At 39.4% G+C, this 24,124-nt stretch overlaps 1 protein-coding gene across 6 annotated transcripts in view; it reads right to left on the bottom strand.

Moving 5' to 3' along the window:
- Synj (synaptojanin) overlaps positions 1 to 24,124 on the bottom strand; it is a 312,743-nt gene that overhangs the window by 286,579 nt on the left and 2,040 nt on the right. For 4 of the 6 annotated variants that reach the window (XM_076199351.1, XM_076199352.1, XM_076199346.1 and 1 more), the window contains exons 2-3: positions 15,414 to 15,503; positions 7,811 to 7,852 (exon numbers count right to left, since the gene is read on the bottom strand). In XM_076199351.1, coding sequence (XP_076055466.1) covers positions 7,811 to 7,852; positions 15,414 to 15,503 — 132 coding nt within the window. The remainder of the gene's footprint in view (positions 1 to 7,810; positions 7,853 to 15,413; positions 15,504 to 24,124) is intronic. The other 2 variants (XM_076199348.1, XM_076199349.1) reach the window with 1 other exon arrangement.

Raw genomic sequence — 24,124 nt, forward strand, 5'->3', positions numbered from 1 at the left:
AATGATTACACAAAGGAAAAAGAACCGGACATAATGAGAATTGTAGAGACAAAATTGAAATATCCACTACCAACCAACAGTGTAGTATCATGGTGCATATAATTATTTGATTAAAAACAGAGGTTATTTAATGTTCGTTTAAGAGAGGGTAGAGTGCCAGAGGACTGGAGGAGTGCCTGTATAGTTCCACTTTACAAGGGAAAAGGGGAACAAGTGTGAGTGTAGTAGTTTCAGAGGGATTAGCTTGTTGAGTGTAGTTGGGAAGGCTTATGGGAGGGTCTTGATTGAGAAGATTAGGAGAGGAACAGAGGGAGTAATTGGTGAGGAACAGTGTGGGTTTAGGACAGGTAGAGGTTGTGTAGATCAGATTTTTGTAGTAACACAGATATGTAAGAAAGTTATAGGAAAAGGTAAGGATGTTTTTTGGGCTTTTATGGATTTGGAAAAGGCTTATGACAGGGTAGACAGGAAGGCACTATGGGAGATATTGCAGATATATGGGGTAGGAGGAAAGCTGTTAAGAGCAGTCAAGAGTTTTTATGAGAGTAGTAGAGCTTGTGTTAGGATTAGAAACAAAGAGAGTGAATGGTTTGAAGTAAAGGTGGGACTTTGTCAGGGATGTGTTATGTCGCCCTGGCTGTTCAATCTTTACATGGATGGGGTGGTGCGAGAGGTGAATGCAAGGTCAGGGATTGGAGATGATTAAAGAAAATGGAGAAAAGTGGGAAATAAGCCAGTTGTTGTTTGCTGACGACATTGCGCTTGTAGCAGGATCAGAGGAGGGATTGAGGAAGTTAGTGACAGAGTTTGAGGTGTGTGAAAGAAGGAAGCTGAAGATAAATGTGGGCAAAAGTAAGGTGATGAGATGTACAAGGGGAGAGAGTGACAGCAGGATGTAAGTGAGCATTACGGGTGAACGACTGGAGGAAGTGGATAGCTTTAGATACTTGGGTGTGAATGTGGCAGGAAAGGGAGGAGTTGGGGTGGAGGTAGAATGTAGATTGAGAGAAACGAGTAAATACCTTGGTGGATTGAAAAATGTAATGAGAAATAGACATCTGGGAATCGATGCTAAGAGGAGGTTATAAGAAGGAGTGATTGTGCCAACAGCATTGTTTGGTGCAGAAACATGGAACATGAGAGAGGAAGAGAGGAGTTTGAATGTGTTTGAGATGAAATGTCTGAGAAGTATGATAGGGGTTACTAGGTTGGATAGAGTAAGAAATGAGGTGAGGAGAAGAACTGGGGTGGAAAGGGAACTGGGAGATAGGGTTGATGAAAGAGTATTAGGATGGTTTGGACACATGGAAAGAATGAATGAAGAAAGATTAGTAAAAGAAGTGTGGAAGGCACAGGTGGAAGGAGTGAATATGAGGGGGCGTCCTAGGATGATATGGATGGATGGGGTAAAAGGGGCATTACAAAAGAGAGGAATGTCTGTGGAAGGACGGGAGAGGACAGAAGATAGGGGTGAATGGAGAGGGTTTGTGTATAGATGATGCTGTGATGCATGAGGGGGAGTGGGTGGGGGATGGGGGTGAGGAAGTATGTATGGAAAAAAAAAAAAAAAAAAAAAAAATTGACACAGCCCAAAGGGATTTCTCCCCCATCTTCTCCTTTTCTGTATGGGGGGACAGAGAGGGGGGATCACCGAATTTATGAAGCGGCCTTGCTGTGGATGTGCTGTCTTGTGACACTACTTCTGACCCAGGGCAGTGGACAGGATGCAGGGATGACCCGTCATCCAGAAGGTGCCAAGATAAGAGGGAAGGAGGAGGGTGGAAGGGAGTGGAATATATATGAAATGGAATGGGTGGGAGTGGTTTCTATGCCTTTTTCTTTTTGGCTACCCCCCGTGTAGGGGGAAAAAGCCTTTGGTGTATGTATGTAGAAACAGAGGTAAAACAAGGGGGAGGAGTTATGTTCCTGACTAAGAAGGATGTGAGAAATGTCACATATGGAAAGAACAGAGTAGAGATGATTATGATGGAAGTGGAGGACAAGGATGGGAAGAGCAGAAAGTTTGTAGTAAATTACGTGCCTCCTAAAACGGCTTTGCGGGAAGAGAAAGAACACAAAAATATGTTAGAAGACATAAGGATAACACTAACATAATGGAAGATGGAGGAAGAATAGTAATGGGTGGCTTTAATTGTAAAGAAATCTGCTGGGAAGAGATGACAGTGAAGGGTGGAGACGACCTATGGGGAAATGTACTACTTGATATGATTATAGAACATACAATGATGCAATGGATACAAGAGAATACTAGGTATAGAAATGAGGAAGAACTATCGAGACTGGACCTAATAATCACATCATAACCTGAAATAGTGGACAAGATTGAATATAAGACACCAATAAGTAAAAGTGACCACATATTGGTTGAACTGGAACTAAATGAGGAAAAATATGTGACAAAAACAAACAATAAAGGGAAAATTGATGTATGAAAAAACAAATTTTGATAAAAGAGAATTCTTTCAAGAAGCAGACTGGGAAAGAACACAAGGAGGATACAACAGTAGAAGAGAAATGGAATATTTGGAATTTTTTTTATAAAGGAGTTAAAAAGTATGTTCCAAGACAAAAGCAAGAAAAAGAATATGTAAAGTGCTGGTACAACAAAAGCTGTAGGGAGTTAAAAGACAAAAGGGATAAAGCTTGAATAAAATGAAAAAAAAAAAAAAAAATGAAAAATGGAAAATATATACTAGTTATAGAAATCAATATGTACAAGTGTGCAGAGAAGAAAAGAGAAAATACAAAAAAGATGTCATAGAAAAATGTAAAGATCAACCAAAACTATTTTACAGATTTGTAAACAACAAACTGAAAAACAAACAAGCATTAGAGAAACTACGACAAGGAGTTGAATACACAGGAAATAGTTATTGCAGAAATTATGAACAAGCATTTTAAATCGGTGTTTATGAGGGAGAACATACAACCTAGAGATATCGAGTGGGAGGAGAAAGTCCCCCCTGTGAAAGAGATAGAAGTATCAAGGAATGAAATAATGAATCACTTGAGTAATCTCAATGTCAATAAATCGCATGGACCAGATGAAATGGCAAACTGGATTTTGAGAGAATGCAGAAATGAACTAACAGACAAAATACATAGTCTAATAAACAGTTCATTGAAGGAAGGAAAAGTTCCAAAAGATTGGAAAAGAGCAAATATAGTACCAATATATACAGGGGGAAACAAGGAAGACCCTACTAACTATAGACTGGTCTCTCTTACAAGTACGATAGCTAAAATTTGTAAAATTTTCAAAATTAGATGGGTAAGGCATTTGGAAAAAAATATATATATACTAAATCCAAGGCAATTTGGATTTAGACAAGGACAATCATGCGTCACAAACTTAATGTGTTCCTATTCAAGGCTAATAGATGTAACACAAGAAAGAGATGGATGGGCTGATTGTGCATTTCTAGACTCGAAAAAAGATTTTGGTAAGGTGCCACATAAGAAGTTGCTTAAGAAATTAGAAACTGCAGGAGGAATACAGGGCAAACTGCTGAAGTGGATGGAAGACTTCTTGCATGAAAGAAAAATGAGAGTGGTGATAAGAGACAAACACATTAATTGGGATGAAGTGATAAGTGGAGTTCCACAAGGAACCGTTCTGGCTCCAATAATGTTTGCTATATATATTAATGATATAAATAAAGGAATTGAAAGTTATATGAGCTTCTTTGCAGATGATGCAAAATTGTTGAAAAAAGTGAACACTGAAGAAGTTTGTGAGTCACTACAGAGTGATCTCAATAAAGTATGGGAATGGAGTAGGAAGTGGGAGATGGAATTCAATATTAAGAAGTGTAGTATAATGGAATTTGGAAGAAGCAAAAAAAGAATAGTGGGATCATATAAATTGGGAGAAGAAATTAAAAATGTAGAAAATGAGAAGGACCTGGGAGTCATTATTATGAATAATATGTCCCCTGAGAAACATATAAATAAGATTTTTTGAGAAACTTGTAATTTAATAAGAACAAAGTGGCATTTACATACCTGGACGAAGAAATGGCGAAGAAAATACTAGTTACTTTGATAAGACCAAGATTGGAGTATGCAGCGACGACGTGGTCACCAAGTACAAAAAAATGTATAACAAAACTTGAAAGAATACAAAGAGCAATTACGAAATTGGCACCAACACTCTCAGAACTATCATATGAAGAGAGACTAGCAAAACTTGAGCTACAGACATTAGAGCAAAGAAGAGAGAGAGGAGACTTGAAAGGCATAGAAACTATTGATAGAGAGGATCTAATAAATGGGATAGTAAAAATACAAGAGGACACGGAAAGAAAATAAAGAGACAGCTATAGAGGCGACCTGAAAAAGAACAGCTTTCCCCCCAGAGTAATAGACGTTTGGAACAAGTTAGATGGGAAAGTGGTGTGTGCAAAAACAATACACAAATTTAAAAACAGTCTAGATAAAACAAGATATGAAGACGGGACACCACGAGCATAGCTCCTCTTCACATAAAATACAACTAGGTAAATACACAGACACACACTTTTTGTGGGTTTTGATTTAGTTGTAAGGCATGCTGGGTTGAGGACTTTGGGACTCCCAAGTAAACCTATGCTCTCATGATCTTACAATTTTCATATGCTATTCAGTGTATAAGGCAGGCCCTAAGAGCCAAAACTGGTTCACTCCCACTTCTTCATTTACATGGTGACCCTCCCTCCTTATCCACTCATGAGTGATTAGAGAAGACAAGAAATCCCTTCCAGCTTTGTCAATTTATCATACATTCATCTTCCATACATCATATGACATCCCACATGAAAATGGTCACTGAGTGTGGTTTGGGTGCAGTTTATCATTGTTCCCAAGACTTTGTTTTGAATGATGTGCCTTTTCTTTGTTGGCATTTCTATTTGGGAGAGACCAGGTTGTTGATGTGCTGTAGAGTGAAGTGTGAATGAACAACTACATCTGTTGTGTCTGTTCAGTGTTTATTTCTGTTGACAAAAATTTGGGCTTGTAAATATCCTGTGTAAGCTGAATTTCATTCATTTTTCTTGTTACTTTCTTTGTGGTGGAAATGAATATCATGTATATAATAAGAAAGTTGCAGGACAGTGGGATTTTGCTTGAGGTATCATATATTCAAATATATAACTAATCTTAATAACATAAAATTATCTGGGGTGAGAAGGGTCATTTTCAACTTCTGGAGAAATCTTCAATGTTAGCCAGTATTCTAATTTGTGCTTCCGACAGCATCTGCACATTCAAAATGTCCCAACATGAAACATCTTTAAATTATTATATACTCTGGGTTTACACTCTTCAATCCACCAAGGCATTTACTCGCTTCTCTCAATCTACATTCTACCTCCACCTTCACTCCACCTTTTCCTGCCACATTTGCACCCAAGAATCTAAAACTATCCACTTCTTCCAGTCGCTCTCCCTTAACCCCTTCCATACGGTGCCGCACACGTAGGCGTCATGGACTTAGATCTCGGTGGCAGCAGCCAATGCCAGCCGTACGACGTGTCGTAATAATACTCGCATCATAAAATATAGTCACCGCTTATATCGATCGTTTTCTCTTCACCCGTGAATTTTGATAACCATAGAAAATGCGATTACAAAAGAATTAAAAAGAATGTCATTATGGAGGGGCGACTACAATAAATATAATCAAGACGCCGATATGGCAGCCTCGCGAATACACTCGCTCCCCATGACGCCTACGTGTGCGGCACCGTATGGAAGGGGTTAATGCTCACTTCCAGTCTACTGCCACTTTCACCCCTTGTACATCTTATCACCTTACTTTTACCCACATTTATCTTTAGCTTTCTTCTATCACATACTCTCCCAAACTCTGACACCAACTTCCTCAATCCCTCCTCCGATCCTGCCACAAGCACAGTGTCGTCCGCAAACAACAGCTGGCTCACCTCCCACTTTTCTCCATTTTGAAGAGTGTAATGAGGAATAGACATTTGGGAATGGATGCTAAGAAAAGACTGTATGAAGGAGTGATTGTGCCAACAGCACTGTATGGGGCAGAAACATGGAACATAAGAGAGGAAGAGAGGAGTTTGAATGTGTTTGAGATGAGGTGTCTGAGAAGTATGATGGGGGTTACTAGGCTGGATAGAGTGAGAAATGAGGAGGTGAGGAGGAGAACCGGGGTGGAAAGGGAGCTGGGTTGATGAAAGAGTATTAGGATGGTTTGGACACATGGAAAGAATGAGTGAAGAAAGACTAGTAAAAGAGGTATGGAAGGCAGATGTGGAGGGAGTGAACATGAGGGGACGTCCTAGGATGAGGCAGATGGATGGGGTGAAGGGGGCTTTGGGGAAGAGGGGAATGTCTGTTGAGGAAGGATGGGAGAGGACAGAAGACAGGGGTGCATGGAGAATGGTTGTATATGGATGATGTTGTGATGCATGAGGTGGAATGGGCGGGGGGATGGGGGGTGAGGTAGCATGTGTGAGCAAATTTTGACGCAGACCAAAGGGATTTCTCCCTGTCTTCTCCTTTTATGCATGGGGGGACGGAGAGGGGGGGTTGCCGATTTAATGAAGCAGCCTTGCTGTGGATGTGCTGTGTCTTGCGACACTGCTTCTGACCCAGGGCAATGGACAAGGTTCAGGGATGACCCGTCATCCAGGAGGTGCTATAAGAGGGAGGGTGGAGGGGTGTGGAGTGTTTTCAGGGATGGAACGGGTGGGAGTGATTTTATGCCTTTTCCTTTTTGGCTACCTCCCTTGTAAGGGGGAAAAAGCCTTGGTATATGTATGTATGTATGTACTCTGGGTTTGGGTTTAGATTGCATATGAAAAAGCTAAGCACTGATGAGAAGAACAGGTGGAATACAATCCCAATAGAGGCTACTTATAGTTAGAGTACATAATGACAAAAAAAAAAAATCTTCACAATCACATGAAGACACCCTACTGTAAGTGAGCCTGGGGTACCAGAAGATACATCTCAGCCGTACAAGATAAACAGGTGATCACATGTTGGAAAGCACAATAAAACCTATATAGTGTTCCACAGTATGCAAGGGATTCATAAATTCATAAAATTAAGAAATTAAAAACTATTGCAATAACACAACAATCACTTAAGATTTCAAAACATCATCAAAACATTAAACACAATTTTACTTGCAGAATTCAACTGAGTACAAGAATGAGGGTAAACACTCGCAGTTCACACAATTTATGCACTACATATATCAACATCCACATACAATCACATGGCATGTCCACTATATGTACATCCCTTTACAAATAGCAATAACTGACCAAACAAGCAGAAGTTACAAAGTCAAACCAGAAAATAAACTAAATCTAATCTAACATCCTGCATTTGACTGCTCTTGCAATTCATCAATAACATATAAATTAAGCAATCCAGAAAATGTGTCCAACAGATAGACCCTTTAACAAGTTATTACTATTCAAATAAAATCCTATATAAAACCATGTTATACACTAAAACTTTATATCTCTAGGTTATTTGAGTACAGAAAATATTTTTACAATTATTCCCGAGTTGGAAACAGCTATATAATTCTATAAAAAAATGTGGCCAAATCCTCATGTAAATGGATAATCACATTAAATTTAATCTGCCTTAACTATAAAAATATGGCCAAATTCTGATATGACTGGATAATCATATTAAGTTTTTATCTGCTTGAACAAAAGCAGAATACAGGGAAATGCACAAGGAAAACAGAAATTCAGAAAAGCGGTCACAATTGCTTTTCTTTACTATTTCTGATTGAACAAGACTGAACCTTACTTACATGAGTATTCCGGAGGTGGATCCAGAATAGGAAAGTGGATGGCTACCAAAAAGACAACCAAGGATTGGGGACTTGTTGCAATTTATCAAATCTACACTTTAGCAACAACACATAGGGTAATGCTTGACAATATGTTATATTTTTAAGAAATAATAATAATAATAATTCTCAGGGGATATTAAAAAACATTCTAAAACTTTACCTTAAAACAAAAGAAAAACAAAAATTTGGGAATTGGGAACTTTTTAATTTGAGAAATCATAGTAACATCAACCCTGTACTTGACAATTTCAGTTTGAATACTAATACAATACTCTCTATCATTTAGAAAATCAAGCAGACATATGTTGTTTTGACATTTGCAAACTACAACTTTGTGTGTTTCCTTGACAAGAATACTTACAGCCACAAAAAAAAAAAAAAAAAATCCATATCTATCTTTATGGCACCATATAAATTTTTCCTTGCCTACAGTAATAACATGTGAAAAGAATGAGTAGATAAACTGTTGCATCTCTCATTTAAACAAAAGTAAGGACTTATCCACTAAAAGATGGCTTGTTACATAAGTTAAACCTGCTACAACAGTGAGAGAAGTTAACATTCTGGTCAGCCATAAATGTGCATTCAATCTTGATTTTAATCATAATACAGGTCATGTGATTGTAAGGGAAATCAATTATGAAATAGCCCAAAACAAAGCCTTAAATTAAATTTGAAACTTAAAAGAACATGTAAGTTTTGCTCTGAGGAAAAAGACTTTCACAAATGACCCAACCACATTTTCACACCAGTTACTGTACAGATAGCTCTTCATTTACATGTCATTTCAAGGCAACTGCAGTACATTAGACACAAAATCACACAACACTGTATTACACTTTAATCAGCCCTTCCCCAGTCCCTGGGACAGTTCAAACTTGCACAATTTCATATGTAACACACCATGATCAGTTCAAAAGCTATCCGTACTTGCTACCAGAAATTAAAAATCCCGAGTTAACACAATTTGTGAAAGGAAGCTATTGAGTGTTTATTGTTCAGCAGTCAGCCCATCCTCAACAAAATAAATGTCTTCTGTTGATCAGAATAAAATTAATAAAATGTGGTGTGACAGGGAGTTAACTGCCAATATAGGCTCATGGTCAGGACAATGAAAAGCCAAAAACATATACAAGTGACAGGTGAAATGTGTTCAGATAAATGGAGATAATTTGTTCCAACAGAAGGGCACACTAAGGATGAGCCAGTAGTACTGGTATGGAAGCAAAGTGGAAAAAATTTCCCCTTGTCAACAAAGAGATGTGAGAGAAGAGGATGAAAGGGTTAAAAATCTGCCTCCCATATCTAACCTAACCTTTCTAATCTGGGAAGTATTGATAATGTGGAAGAGGATGGACCCAATGACAGGTATCTGTATGTGGTGGTCCTCCACGTGGATGACACTTTGCCTCACTCAGTTTCCTGATTTCACACATAGAATGATGATAACCTGCAACTACTTCCCTCCTTCTACACTTTCAACATTGAGGGAAATAATAACACAAAAAGAAATAATGAAGCAGGTAACAAACCTTGATGTTAGGAAAACGCACAGCCCAGATGGAATTGCAAACTAAAAGAATGCAAAGAAGAACTAATGGACAAAATATACAACATAATAAGTTGCTCACTCAAAGAAGGAAAAATACCAAAGGACTGGAAAAATGCCAATATTGTACCAATATATAAAGGAGGAAACAAAGAAGAACCAACTAATCACAGACCAATCTCACTAACAAGCACTGTAGCCAAAATTTGTGAGAAGATTATCAAGAATAGACAGACAAAACACCTGGAAGAAAATAATACAATAAACCCAAGACAAACTGGATTCAGACAGGGGAGATCATGTACCACAAATTCAATCTGTTTTTACTCAATAATAATGGATATAATACAAGAAAGGGATGGATGGGCTGATTGTGCTTTCCTGACTTACAAAAAGCCTTTGACAAAGTACCACACACAAAAAAAAATAATAATAAAAAATTGGAAAACATAAGAGGGATACAAGGCAACCTACTGAACTGGATGGAGGGCTTCCTGCGTGGTAGAAAAATGAGAGTAGTACTTGAGAAAAGTATTCAGGTTGGAAGGAGGTGATTAGTGGAGTCCCACAAGGATCTGTATTGGCTCCAATAATGTTTGCTATTTATGTGAATGACATGGATGATGATGTGGAATGTTACATGAGCTTCTTTGCAGACGATGCTAAATTGTTTAGGAAAGTGAAAAATGAAATGGACTGTGAATCACTACAAAGATACCTGAACAAGGTTTGGAAATGGAGTCAGAAGTGGGAAGTGGACTTCAACATTAAGAAATGTAGCATAATGGAGTTTGGAAAAAGTAAACAAAGAATATTAAGACAACATACAATTGGTACTAAAGGGATAAAAAAAAAAGTGGGATCTGAAAAAGACCTGGGAGTAATTATTTCAAATGACTTGTCCTCTGATAAACAAATAAATAAAATCATCAGAGAATCACATAACTTGCTAAGATCAATAAAAGTGGCGTTTACCTATTTGGACAAAGAAATAAAAAAATATATATATATTAGTCTCATTAATAAGGCCTAGATTAGAGTATGCTGCAACATTATGGTCACATACATACATACATATACCAAGGCTTTTTCCCCCCTTACCAGGGAGGTAGCCAAAAAGGACAAGGCATAAAATCATTCCCACCCATTCCATCCCCGAAAACACTCCACACCCCTCCACCCTCCCTGCCCTGGGTCAGAAGCAGTGTCGCAGGACACAGCACATCCACAGCAAGGCCGCTTCATTAAATCGGCGACCCCCCCTCTCCGTCCCCCCACATAAAGGAGAGGACGGGGAGAAATCCCTTCGGGCTGCGTCAAAATTTTTGCTCACACACATTGCCTCACCCACCATTCCACCTCATGCATCACAACATTTTCCATATACAACCATTCTCCATTCACCCCTGTCTTCTGTCCTCTCCCGTCCTTCCTCAACAGACATTCCCCTCTTCCCCAAAGCCCCCTTCACCCCATCCATCCATCTCATCCTAGGACGTCCCCTCATGTTCACTCCCCCCACATCTGCCTTCCATACCTCCTTTACTAGTCTTTCTTCACTCATTCTTTCCATGTGTCCAAGCCATCCTAATACTCTTTCATCAACCCTATCTCCCAACTCCCTTTCCACCCCTGTTCTCCTCCTCACCTCCTCATTTCTCACTCTATCCAGCCTAGTAACCCCCATCATACTTCTCAGACACTTCATCTCAAACACATTCAAGTTCCTTCTCTCTTCCTCTCTTATGTTCCATGTTTCTGCTCCATACAGTGCTGTTGGCACAATCACTCCTTCATTATGGTCACACAGTACCAAAAAGAATATAAGGAAAATTGACAGAATCCAGAGAGCAACCACAAAGATGGCCCTAGCACTTTCAAACTTGTCATATGACGAGAGACTGGCTAAATTGAAGTTACTGACTTTGGAACAAAGAAAAGAGGGAGGTGACCTACTGACCATCTATAGGGTCATGAAAGGCACTGAAATTCTTGATAGAGAGGACTTACTAAATTGGGACACGAGAAACACAAGAGGACAAGGAAAGGAATCAAAAAGGATAGTTATAGAAGAGATCTGAAGAAAAACAGTTTTCCACACAGAGTGGTGGACACTTGGAACAAGCTGGATAAAACAATAGTGTGTGCAAAAACTACATACTTTTTTTAAGAGCAAACTAGACTCTGAGATACAGAGGCGGGACACCACGAGCATAGCTCCCCTTCCCATAAGATACAACTAGGTAAATACCAATACAACACAAACAACAGTCTAAAGTTCCTTCCTAAAGATTCTTGCAAGAGCCCAAAGATCATTGGCAGCTAATGTGAGGATGTGGGTGTTCCACTTAGTGAAACTCAAGGCAACAATCATTATTTCTCTTGATGTATATGAATATGTAAATTTAAACTAGGTTTGTTAACTGGAGAATAAGAGACAGTACCCAATGAACTTTGCTCCTTTCCTGTATATTGTATAACAATAAAGTATATATAAGCATATACAATTAGGTAAATGCATCCACATCTGAAGCAAATACCTATTCAACAACCCCTCCCAATTTAGTGGTACAGGGTTCCCTCAAATAACGCGGATTCGAATAACACGGATTCAATCATACGCGGATTTTATTTCAAAACCATCTCAAATGTAGAGAATCATTTTAAAATTCGCGCTGAGTCGGGCACGCATACGCACACACGCAGCAACATCGCAAACAATTTTACCGCCCTAACCTGTTGAAGTGTAATGTTTCTTTCGTTTGGAACACAACTAATAAGTCTGATAATGACTGCGCTTGTCGTGTCTTAATTTCTCTTATGAGGTTCTTGTTACTGGCGGTGGTGGTTTGGGAGATCAAACACATGTTAGACAACCAGTGTATGTTGTGAATGCGCGTGCATGTACACACAAATACGAACACACACACACTCACGTACATGCTTACTTGTACATGTTAACAGACGCATACACGCATGCATGCACACACACGCCACACACACATACATACGCCACATACACACACGTATACATACGCCACACACACACACAATGTGTATACGCCACATACACACACATGTATATACGCCACATACACATATGCATATACGCCACATACACATGTATACTGTATACGCACAAACACATACATACGCCACATACATACACCACATACACGCGTGCGCACACACACACACACGCGCATGCACACACGTACACATACATGCGGTTCTTGGTATTTAATATAGAAAGTCAGCATACGCGGTAATTTCAGGAACCTAACCCCCGCGTTATTTGAGGGACTCCTGTACTTCATTGTCATTGTTCAGTCTACAATTACCCCCCCCCCCCAAATTATCAAGCCATTTCCCCCAGGTCACTCTTACATGATACCCACAGCTTCCAAGTAACTGATCAACAGCCTGTGGTTTGGCCCACAAGTCAATCAAGGAAGACATGATGTGTTGTTGTCTGGGCTTTTCAGTCATGAAAACCATAGACCTTAGGTAGACAGTACTCCATCAATAAACCTCTCCATACCCTGTAATATTAGCCTTTTGAATTTTGCTCTGATCAAGAGAAAATTTTTATTCAGCTGAAGAGCTGGCCCACAATGGAAAAGCTCAATTTTCAACATCTTTTTTAATGGTGGGTATACTTTATGTACCCACACAATATTATTTACCCTCCCCATTAATCCTCTCATACACTGACACATTTCCGAGTCAAAATGTCTCCATACAAAAGTAAATTCAACATGTAAGTGCATACATTTTTTCTTTAAATTTGTAGAAAAAAAAACTTTACAAGAAAAGTGTGTCAAGTCTTAGTGTCAAAAAAGAAATGCATCCTAAACTAAATTAGCTGGCACCTTTGTAGCCATAACCTCTGTCTCTAGTGTCTTCTAACAGGCAGACTGTAAGCTTCCTTGCACACAACATTTAAATTTTGGAATGGAAACTCGTAAACCTATGCTGTGTGTGAGAGGGTTAACCATCTTTGTCTATATGGTCTGCTGAATACACTACTTACCATTTCCAAAAGATAGAATTAAAAGAAGAGAATGAATACATACAGCTGATTATGTTGATTACATTTACACTAGTGTTCACAAATACTTAAAGAAACAAAAATAAAAATCAATCAATCAATAAATAAAATAATAAATCAAACTGTACCTAACCCTGAATAATGTATGTAAGGGATTATCATAGTTCTCTTAACCTCTTCAGTACAATGAGGCATCATGAGATGTGAGTGGGTACACGAAGATGGTGGCATCAGCATCTTGATTATATACATTTTTTGTAGTTGTACAGGAGTTACTCCCAAACTTTGTGTTTATTATTACTCGGAGTAAAAGTGAACGCATAATACAGCAGGGACTTTATATTTTATAATGTGAGTAGTGTGATGGACTGTACGTATGGCAGCTGATGCTGCATGCGAAAATTTGACTCATACTGAAGTGGTTAAGCTAACAAGAATAGTTCTACTTATATGGGAGGTAGCTAAGTCAAAAGGCATGTACCTACTCCCACCCATTCCACTCCCATCCACCACCCTTTCCTCCCTCTCACCTTAGCTCCTAATGGATGACAGATGATCCCTTTATCATGCCCACTGCCCTGGGTCAGATGCAATGTAGTAGGACATCCACAGCAAAGCTGCTTCATTTAATCAGAGACCCCCCCTTCTCTGTCCACTCGTGTGGAAAAAGAGATGGGGAGAAATCCCTTTGGGCTGGGTCAAAATATCATTCACACATAAACCCCTACCCATTACCTCCTCCTATCCTTGCATCACAGTATCATGTATACACTAATATATATATTGTTACATGTTAGAACTATTCTTTAAATAAATATAGTTCTAACATGAAGTAAAAAAAAACAATATATGTATATATATATATATATATATATATTGGGAACTGGTATGTTATAACACATTTGTAAATGTTCACTTTAAACCCACTATCGGAGAAATAATATCAGAAGTACAGGAAAAACTATATTTCGACTACTATCTGTAGTCCTCTTCAGCAGAATGGTTACAAGAAGTTAGAGTATAGGTATAAATGAGGTAGTGAGGGGTACAGAAAAGTGGATGGAGGAAGTGGGGGGACTCAGGTTACATGCCCTTGACCGTAACTCTGGGGTATATAAATTGCCTTGTAAAGACTGTGGTGATGTCTATTGGGGCCAAACTGGCAGGGATTTGTCCACAAGATTAAAAGAACACAAAAACTCCATTAAATATGGACAAGTCAACTCCACCATGTTCCTTCATGCCAACCAAAAAGACCACAAAATGGATTGGGATAATGCAGCAATTATTTTTAAATCACATTGTAGTTTTCGTAGGAAAATTGTAGAATCTTCCTTAATAAAACATTATCCTAACTTCAATACCTCAAAAGGTCAGTGGCCCCTAGATTGCATTACAAGGATAGCAGTCAATAAACTAATGTCAAGAGCAGTTGGACAAAATACCACCAACTGTCCTTCCTTCACCCAACCATATCAAGAGCATGTAACCTGAGTCCCCCCACTTTCCCCATCCCCTTTTCTGTACCCCTTACTACCTCATTTATATCTGTACTCTAACTTCTTGTAACCATTCTGCTGAAGAGGACTACAGATAGTTGTCGAAATATACAGTTTTTCCTGTACTTCCAATATTATTTCTCCAATAGTGGGTTTAAAGTGAACATATATATATATATATATATTCCAAAGGCTTTTTCTCCCATACAAGGGAGGTAGCCAAAAAACAAAGGCATATAATCCACTCCCACCCATTCCATCCCCACTTACTCCACTCCCATTCACCCCCCCTCCCTCCCTCTTATCTTGGCTCCTCCTGGATGATGGGTCATCCCTGCATCTTGCCCAATATTAATAATAATAGTAATAACAATAAAAGAATAAATAAATACAAACAAGACAATAAGGGGAGCAGGTGCCAAATGATGCACAGAAAGCTGGGAAAACATAGGAAATACTTACGTGGACAAAACTGTAGCACCCCCAGGCATCCATGACAATCAAGAAGTCGACAATGGAAGTCTGATCGAATAGCATCAGTTTCTGGATGGGCTACAAGAAAAGAAAATCAATCAATCAATCAATATGATGCCTCTGGTCACTCTTACAGAGGACTTGCAGCCCTGAAGTAACTAACAACAGCCTCCAGACAGGACCATGCGTCACTTGGGGAAGATATAATGTCTTCTGGAGATTGTTAGTGTGGGGCATTGTACAATGAATTGTTCTGTGTCCTCTATGTGGTAGTTGCATCTGAGGCAGTTTGAATCTGTGTTGGTATGGTTTTAATGCTGGATGGTGTTGTGAGTGCAGGTGTGCCCATGTGTTTCTCATCAGGTGTGAGTTTTTTTGTTTTGTTTTTTCTGTGGGGCTTATGTCTGGGAGTTGTTCATGGAGTATTGAGTTTGGAGACCTGTCTTGACAGGCTTGTTTAGTGATCTGTGTATGTATGTGTTTTGGTGTGAGTGTTTCGTGTGGTATAGGTGGTAGGTTGTTATAGATGTCATCCAAGAAAATAAACATATCATGAGTATGAATGGTCAATTATACAAAATGTTATGTAACAATTGTTTCCTTGATAATATTTTTAAATAGTCTATCTAGCTATCTATATACATACATACATACACCAATGGCTTTTCCCCTTACAAAGGAGGTAGCCAAAAAGCAAAGGCATAAAACCCATTCCCACATACTCCACTCCCATTCACCACCCCTCTCCCTCCCTCCTTTCTTGGCTCCTACCAGATCTTTCATCCCTACATCTCACCCACTGCCCTGGGTTAGAAGCAATGTAGCAAGACACAGCACATCCACAGCAAGGCCATTTCATTTAATCAGCAACACCCCTTCTCCATCCCCTCATGCAGAAAAAGAGATGGGGAAAATCCCTTCAGGCTGCATCAAAATATCATTCACACATACTTCCTTCTTTCACACACCTTCTCAAACTCTGTCATTAACTTCCTTAATCCCTCTTCTGATCCTGCTACATGTGCAGTGTCGTCAGCAAACAACAACTGGCTTATCTTCTATTTTACTCCATTTACTTTAGCCATCTCCAGTCCCCGGCCCTTTACCTTTCACACCACCCCATCCATGTACAAATTGAAGAGCCAAGGCAACATAACACACCCCTAGCAAAGTCCCACCTTTACCTCAAACCATTCACTCTCTCCAATTCTAATACAGGCTCTACTACTTTCGTAAAAAATCTTGATTGCTCTTAACCACGTCAGTACAATGACATCATGAGGCACAAGTGGGTACACGAGAAAGCTGGAGTCGGTGTCTTGGTCATATTTTTTTCTATAGTTGTACACAAGTCACCTCCAGATTCTGTGAACTGGTTTGATCACATTTTCTGAGCTTATTATTACTCAGAATAAAAGAGAATGAGTAATACAGCAGTGACTTCATATTTTATGTGAGTAGTGTGGTGCAAATTACATATGGCAACCAATGCTGTGTGTGAGAATTTGAGTCATACTAATATGGTTAACAGCTTTCCTCTTATCCCATATATCTGCAATACCACCCATTGCCTTCCTGTCTACCATGGCATAAGCCTTTTCCAGATCCATAAAAGCCCCAAAAAAATCCTTACCTTTTCCTATAGCTTTCTCATGTATCTGTCTCAACACAAAAATCTGATCCACACAACCCCCATCTGCCTTAAACCCACACTGTTACTGACCAATTACTCTGTTTCTCTCCTAATCCTCTCAATCAAAACCCTCCCATAAGCCTTCCCAACTACATTCAACAAACTGATCCCTCTGAAACTACTACACTCACACTTGTCCCATTTCCCCTTGTAAAGTGGAACTATACAGGCACTCCTCCAGCACTCTACCCTCTTTTATATAAACATTAAACAACCTTACTAGCCAGTCCACCATCACTGTACCTCCTTTTTTTAGACACTTAGCATGACACCCATCTAACGCAGGTGCCATACCTACTCTCATTATCTTAATAACTGCTTTCACGTCATCTTTCCTTATTTCTTCTCCATTTTCCTCATTAATCACTGTCATTTTCTTAGCACTTCCCACTGCAACTACCTTTCCCTCCCTATCCCTCTTCACATTCAACAACTCCCTAAAATACTCTACCCATCTTCCTCTGCCATCTCTTCCACTATCATCTATCTGCACCTTTTACCTTTACTTCTCTACTCAATTCACCTCCTCTTTCTCTCTTAATTTCCTTCCAAAACATCTTTTTATTATTTTCAAAATTTTCTGTCATATTCTCACCCCATTTCACATCAGCTCTCTTTTTTTGCCTCCTTTATCTTATGCTTTACCTCTCTTTTCTTTGTACCTCTTATATGATTCTCTCATCCTATTTTGTAACCAATCTGTGAATGTTTGCTTTTCTTCTACAACCTTCTTTGCTTCATCTCCTCGCCACTCACTACCCTTCCTTCTATTTCCTCCTGTCCTTCTTGTTCTACACATCATCTCTGCACACCTTGTGACTCCTTCATTGAACCATCCCCATTCCTCCTACACTCCTAGTTCTACTCTATCATTCCACTCTTTCCCACTCCTCTCTCAGCTTCTTGTACTTCTCCTTTTATTTCTTATTTAAGCAGTTTACTCTAAGCACCTCCTTACTTTGTCCTTTTCCTCTTTCTCCATCTATCCTCCACTCTTACCTTCCACCAAGAAATTATCTGATATTCCCCCACTCTCTCCCCTTAGAACTTACTAGTTTTCTCATGGTTACCACTATATAATCCATTAAAGCTCTATCTACCACCCTTCCACCCACCACCCTCTTCCATGTGTAGTTATGCTTGACTTTCTTCCTAAACACTGTATTTGCTATCATCAACTTTCTAAACACATCACCATCATCTCTCCACTAATTTTTTTTTCCTGGAACTTCATACTTCGCAACCACTTTGTCTATTGGTTCATTTCCTATCTTAGCATTAAGATCTTCCAATATCACTACATTGACATTTCTCCCTAATCCCTCTATGCGCTCATTTAAATCTATCCAAAAACCATCCCTTTCTTCTACACTCTTCTCACTACCAGGCCCATATGCACTTACAAAAATCCACATCTCCCTTCCCAATTTCACCTTCATCCACATTAACCCTGAAGAAACCTTCTTCCACTCCACATGTTTACCTATCTCTTCACTTACTAGTCTAGCCACTCCTCTCCCTCTCTCTTCACTCCTGACATCCTCCCGACTACACTACCAAACTCAAACTCACCCCTCCCTTTCAACTTAGTTTCACTTAATGCCAACACATCCATCTTTCTTCCCATAAACATACTGCCTACCTCTTCCCATTTACTCTCATATGTACCACATCCATGCACATTAAAAGACCCAAACCTTAGGGTACTGGTTGGAAAACTCCTCCCAGACCACCTTATGCCTTTGCTTTTATGGAATGTCCCCTCTGGGGCTATAGAGAGTAGGATGGTTCATCCTATCCCTGTCCCATTTTTTTACGCTTTTTACAAGAGAGGTAGCCAAGACAAAAGGCAAACACCCACTCCCATCCACCACCCTTTCATCCCTCTCATCTTAGCTCCTCATGGATCAGGGGCCATCCCTGTATTCCACCCACTGCCCTGGGTCAGAGGCAATGCAAGAAATAGTACATCCACAGCAAGGCTGCTTCACTTAACCAGTGATTCCCCCTCTTAGTCACCTCATACAGAAAAAAAGAGACAGGGGAAAATCCCTTTAGGCTGCATCAAAACAGCATTCACACATAACCACTCCCTACCCCCTCCTTTCTTTGCATCTCAGTATTACACAGCCATTCTCCACTCACCCTTATCTCCAGTCTTCTCCATTCCATCTTCAACAGATATTCCCCTCTTGCTCAATGCCCCTTTCATCCCATCCATCTCTATCTCATCCTTGGTCTTTGCCTTAAATTCACTCCCTCTTACTCTGCCTTCCACACCTCTTTTCCTAATCTTTTTTCACTCATTCTTTCCATATGTCCAAATCATCCCAATACTCTTTCATCAGCACTAGCTGCCATCTCTTTTTCCATCCCTGCTCTCCTCCTAACCTCCTTTCCCATCCTATCCAACCTTGTAACTCCTACCATACTTCTCGGACATTTCATCTCAAACACATTTAAACTTTTCCTCTCTTCCTCTTTTAAATTCCAGGTCCCTGCTCCATACAGTAAAATGCCATCAGCACAATCACCCTTTTGTATACTCTCCTCTTTGCATCTATTCCCAAATGCCTATTTCTCATGAAACTTTTTAATCCTCCATAGGCATTTACTTGGTTCTCTCAGTCTATAATTTACCTCCACCTCCACTTCCTCTTTCCTGCCAAATTCGGCCCCAAATTGCTAAAGTTATCCATTTCCTCCATCATCTCTCCTTTAAGACACCTCCAACTCACTACCATCCTCTCTCCTTGTACATCTCATCTCCTTTAGAACATAAGAATGAAAGAGACTGCAAGAGACCATAAGGCCTACACTAGGTAGCTCCATATCCATCATCACCTGTCATCCCCATCCATAAAGTTGTCTAATCATTTCTTAAAACAATTTATAGTTTCAGCGCTTACTACATGGTTACTAAGTTTATTCCATTCATCGACCACCCTATTAGTAAACCAATTCTTGCCTATTTCCTTCTTAAATCTAAATTTGCCCATAAGGCCTACACTAGGTAGCTCCATATCTATCATCACCTGTCATCCCCATCCATAAAGTTGTCTAATCGTTTCTTAAAACAATTTATAGTTTCAGCGCTTACTACATGGTTACTAAGTTTATTCCATTCATCGACCACCCTATTAGTAAACCAATTCTTGCCTATTTCCTTCTTAAATCTAAATTTGCCCAGTTTATACCCATTACTGCGAGTCCTGCCCTGTTGTTTTATTATGATGACCTTGTTTGCATCACCCTTGTTATAGCCTTTTATCCACTTGAACACTTCTATTAGATCACCCCGCACTCTGCGTCTTTCCAGAGAGTGTAAGTATAAGTGCCTAAGCCTCTCTTCGTAAGGCAAATTTCCGAGTCCTTGTATCATTTTGGTCATTCTTCTCTGTACTGATTCTAGTGAATTTATGTCCATTCTGTAGGACGGAGACCAAAACTGTACCGCATAGTCAAGGATGGGTCTAACTATCGCTAGATAGAGTTTAATAATTACCTCTGCACTTCTATTCGTTACCGTCCTAGCAATGAAGCTTAATGCTCTGTTAGCTTTATTTCTGGCGCTAATGCACTGCTTCCTGGTTTTAAGGTCCGGACTCACCAGAACTCCCAAGTCCCTCTCGCACTCAGATTTTTCTAAAAACGTGTTATCTAAGTTGTATCTATTTTCGGGGTTGTGTAGCCCTACATTTAACACGCTACACTTAGAGATATTGAAGTTCATTTGCCATTTCACCGACCATGTTAACAGTTTATTAAGATCTTCCTGCAGAATCTGGGTGTCGTCTCCTGACCTAATTAGGCGTCCTATTTTAGTGTCATCCGCAAACTTACTAACATCACTATTTAACCCATCATCTAAGTCGTTTATATACATAAACCTATCGTCTAAGTCGTTTATATACATAATGAACAACAAGGGACCCAAAACCGAGCCCTGGGGGACCCCGCTAGTAACATTGCCCCACCTAGATTTTATTCCATTTATGGTGACCCGCTGTTTTCTGTTACTAATCCAAGCTCTAATCCATTCTAACACTTTTCCTCCTATGCCATGGGCTTTGATTTTATTTAGTAGTCTCTGGTGTGGCACTTTGTCGAACGCTTTGCTAAAGTCAAGGTAAATAACATCGTAATTTTCATTGTTGCCTTATATACTTTAGTGTAAAAGGATAGAAGATTAGTCACACATGACTTACCCTTGGAGGAACAATGCTGTGAATCACGAATTAAATTATGCCCTTCAATGTGTTCTCTGAGTCTATTTACTATTATTGATTCAAGCATTTTTCCTATAACCGATGTCAAACTGATTGGCCTGTAGTTGCATATAGACGCTCTATCTCCCTTCTTAAAAACAGGACAACGTTTGCCTGCCTCCAAGCAGTTGGAACAGAACCAGTGTCTACCGATTTATTGAATATTTCAGTTAACTGGTCGCAGATTTCAAATTTACACTCTTTAAGCATTCTTGGAAAAATTTCGTCTGGACCCGGAGATTTTGTAGCTTTAAGTCTGTCAATCTGCTTGACTACTTCTTCTTTACTAATGCTGATATTAGTTAGACTACTTTCTTCATCCCCTCTGAAAATCGGATCGCAGTCAGGTACTTTATCTAACCTCTCATTAGTAAACACCGATAGAAAATAATTGTTAAACTCACTCATTTTTTCTTCCGATTCTATCATGACATTTTCATCGTTTTTAATTGGTCCTATTCTTTCTTTATTTTTTGTTCTATAGAGGTGAAAGAAACCCTTTGGGTTGGATTTTGCTTGACTGGCAACCTTGATTTCATAATTACGTTTCGCTGAACGTGTATTCCTTTTAACCAGCTTTGCCATTTCGTTATATCTTGATCTAAGGTGTGATTCCCTGTTTTTTGTTTTTACGTAAAGTCCTCTTTTCATTCCGATCTCATGTTTCAATCTGTCCGTCATCCATTTGGGAGTATTACTGTTTTTCCGTATTGACTTTAGGGGGATAAATGTGTTTTGTGCATTAGTAATTAGATCAGTTAGATTGTTATACATTTCTTCTAAATTGCTGACCTGACTGTTGGGGCCTCGCCCCCAAATGACCTGACCTAAGGTATGCATATTACCCTCCGTGACCCAGACCTGACTACCAGCCCCGCAACGAAAATCGAGAATGTCTGAAACGTCCGCCTGGCTTTTCGTATTCAATTTCAAATAGGTTTTTATATTGTCAAAGTTTGCTTTCCTGAAGTCTGGTACTTGAACGTTATTCGTATTTTAATTTTTCCCAAATAACATTAAATCTTATTTCTTGATGATCGCTAAAGCCTAGACCTTCTCCCACTATTACGCTGCTAATTTGGTACTCATTATTTGTTAGAATTAAGTCCAGGGTATTTTGTCCCCTCGTAGGATCGGTAATCACTTGTTTTAGGAAATTATCCTGCACCACATCTAGGAATTTCTTTGCTTCATGATCTCCTATTAAAGTTTCCCAGTCAATGTTTCTATAGTTAAAATCTCCCATGATTACAACGTTTTTGTACTGGGACGCTCTGTGAATTTCATGAATCAGGGAATCAGTTTGCTCAATGCTGAGGTTAGGAGATCTATACAAGACGCCAATAATAACTTTCTTATTCTTGCCTATAATCTCTACCCAAATAGATTCCGTACAGTCCTCTTCCTTAATTGAATTGTTGATAATACAGTTTAATGTATTTTTAACGAAAAGTGCTACACCTCCATTCCTGCCGACCCTATCCTTATGAAAAAACTTATATCTTTCTATTTAGATTTCCGGAAGGAAATATTTATCAGCCATGTTGATCCAGGATTCAGTAATAGCTATAATATCGAAATTTTCTACGCATGCTTTACCTCACAGCAAATCAATTTTGTTAATTATGCTCCTGCTATTTGTATAGTAAACTTTAAGTTTATCTTCCCTCCACCTGCTTTGGTGATTTTTTACACAGTCCTCTAAGTTGTTTCTATTGCCTAAACTATATTCCGATACTTCCCCCCCCCTACTCCCACGTAATCTACCCGAAAAAACCCTGTAGGATGCCTACTTCTCGCTCAAGGGATTCAGCAAGGAGCCGAAATCCTCTGGGAGACAAGTGCACTCCGTCCCTTGTGCATAGGTGATTCTTACCATAAAAGCGGTCCCAGTTGTCGACAAATGCCCATCCATTGGCCTTACAATGATTTGCCAGCCTGCAATTCATTGCAATAGCCCTGGAATGCCACATGCCTCCAACTCTACGCCTCCGAAGGATTCCACATACTACAGGAACACCTCCCCTATTTCTGATCTTGTCTAGCGCATCCCAGTACCGCACAAATAATTCCTCACTCCCTAACTTACCTATATCATTTCCTCCGGCACTTAAGCAAACCACTGGGTCCTTACCTTCCCCTACTAGACACTCTTCAATCCTATCTCTAACATCTCCTATGCCCGCGCCGGGGAAACACACCTGCGTCCTATGTTTCCTATCTTTGTCGCAGAAAACCCTGTCTAAATACCTCACTTGACTGTTTTGGTCTCCGTCCTATAGAATGGACTTCAATTCACTAGAATCAGTACAAAGGAGAATGACCAAAATGATACATGGGCTCAGAAATTTACCTTAACTTACACTCTCTGGAAAGACACAGAGTGCAGGGTGATCTAGTAGAGGTGTTCAAGTGGATCAAAGGCTTTAACAAGGGTGATGCAAATAAGGTTATCATATTAAGACAAAAGGGCAGGAATCACAGTCATGTATTTTAATTGGGCAAATTTAGATTTAAGAAGGAAATGGGCAATAACTAGATTACTAATAGGGTGGTCAATGAATGGAATAGACTTAGTAACCATGTAGTGAGCACTGAAACTATTGGTTGTTTTAAGAAACGGTTAGACAACTTTATGGATGGGGATGACAGGTGGTAATGGACATTGAACTACCTAGTATAGGCCTTACGGTTTCTTGCAGTTTCCTTCATTCTTTTATTGTGTTCCCTCAACCTGG

Source organism: Oratosquilla oratoria, chromosome 16 (assembly GCF_046742065.1).
Source record: "Oratosquilla oratoria isolate Oo_2021 chromosome 16, ASM4674206v1, whole genome shotgun sequence".
NCBI classification, from domain to species: Eukaryota; Metazoa; Arthropoda; class Malacostraca; order Stomatopoda; family Squillidae; genus Oratosquilla; species Oratosquilla oratoria.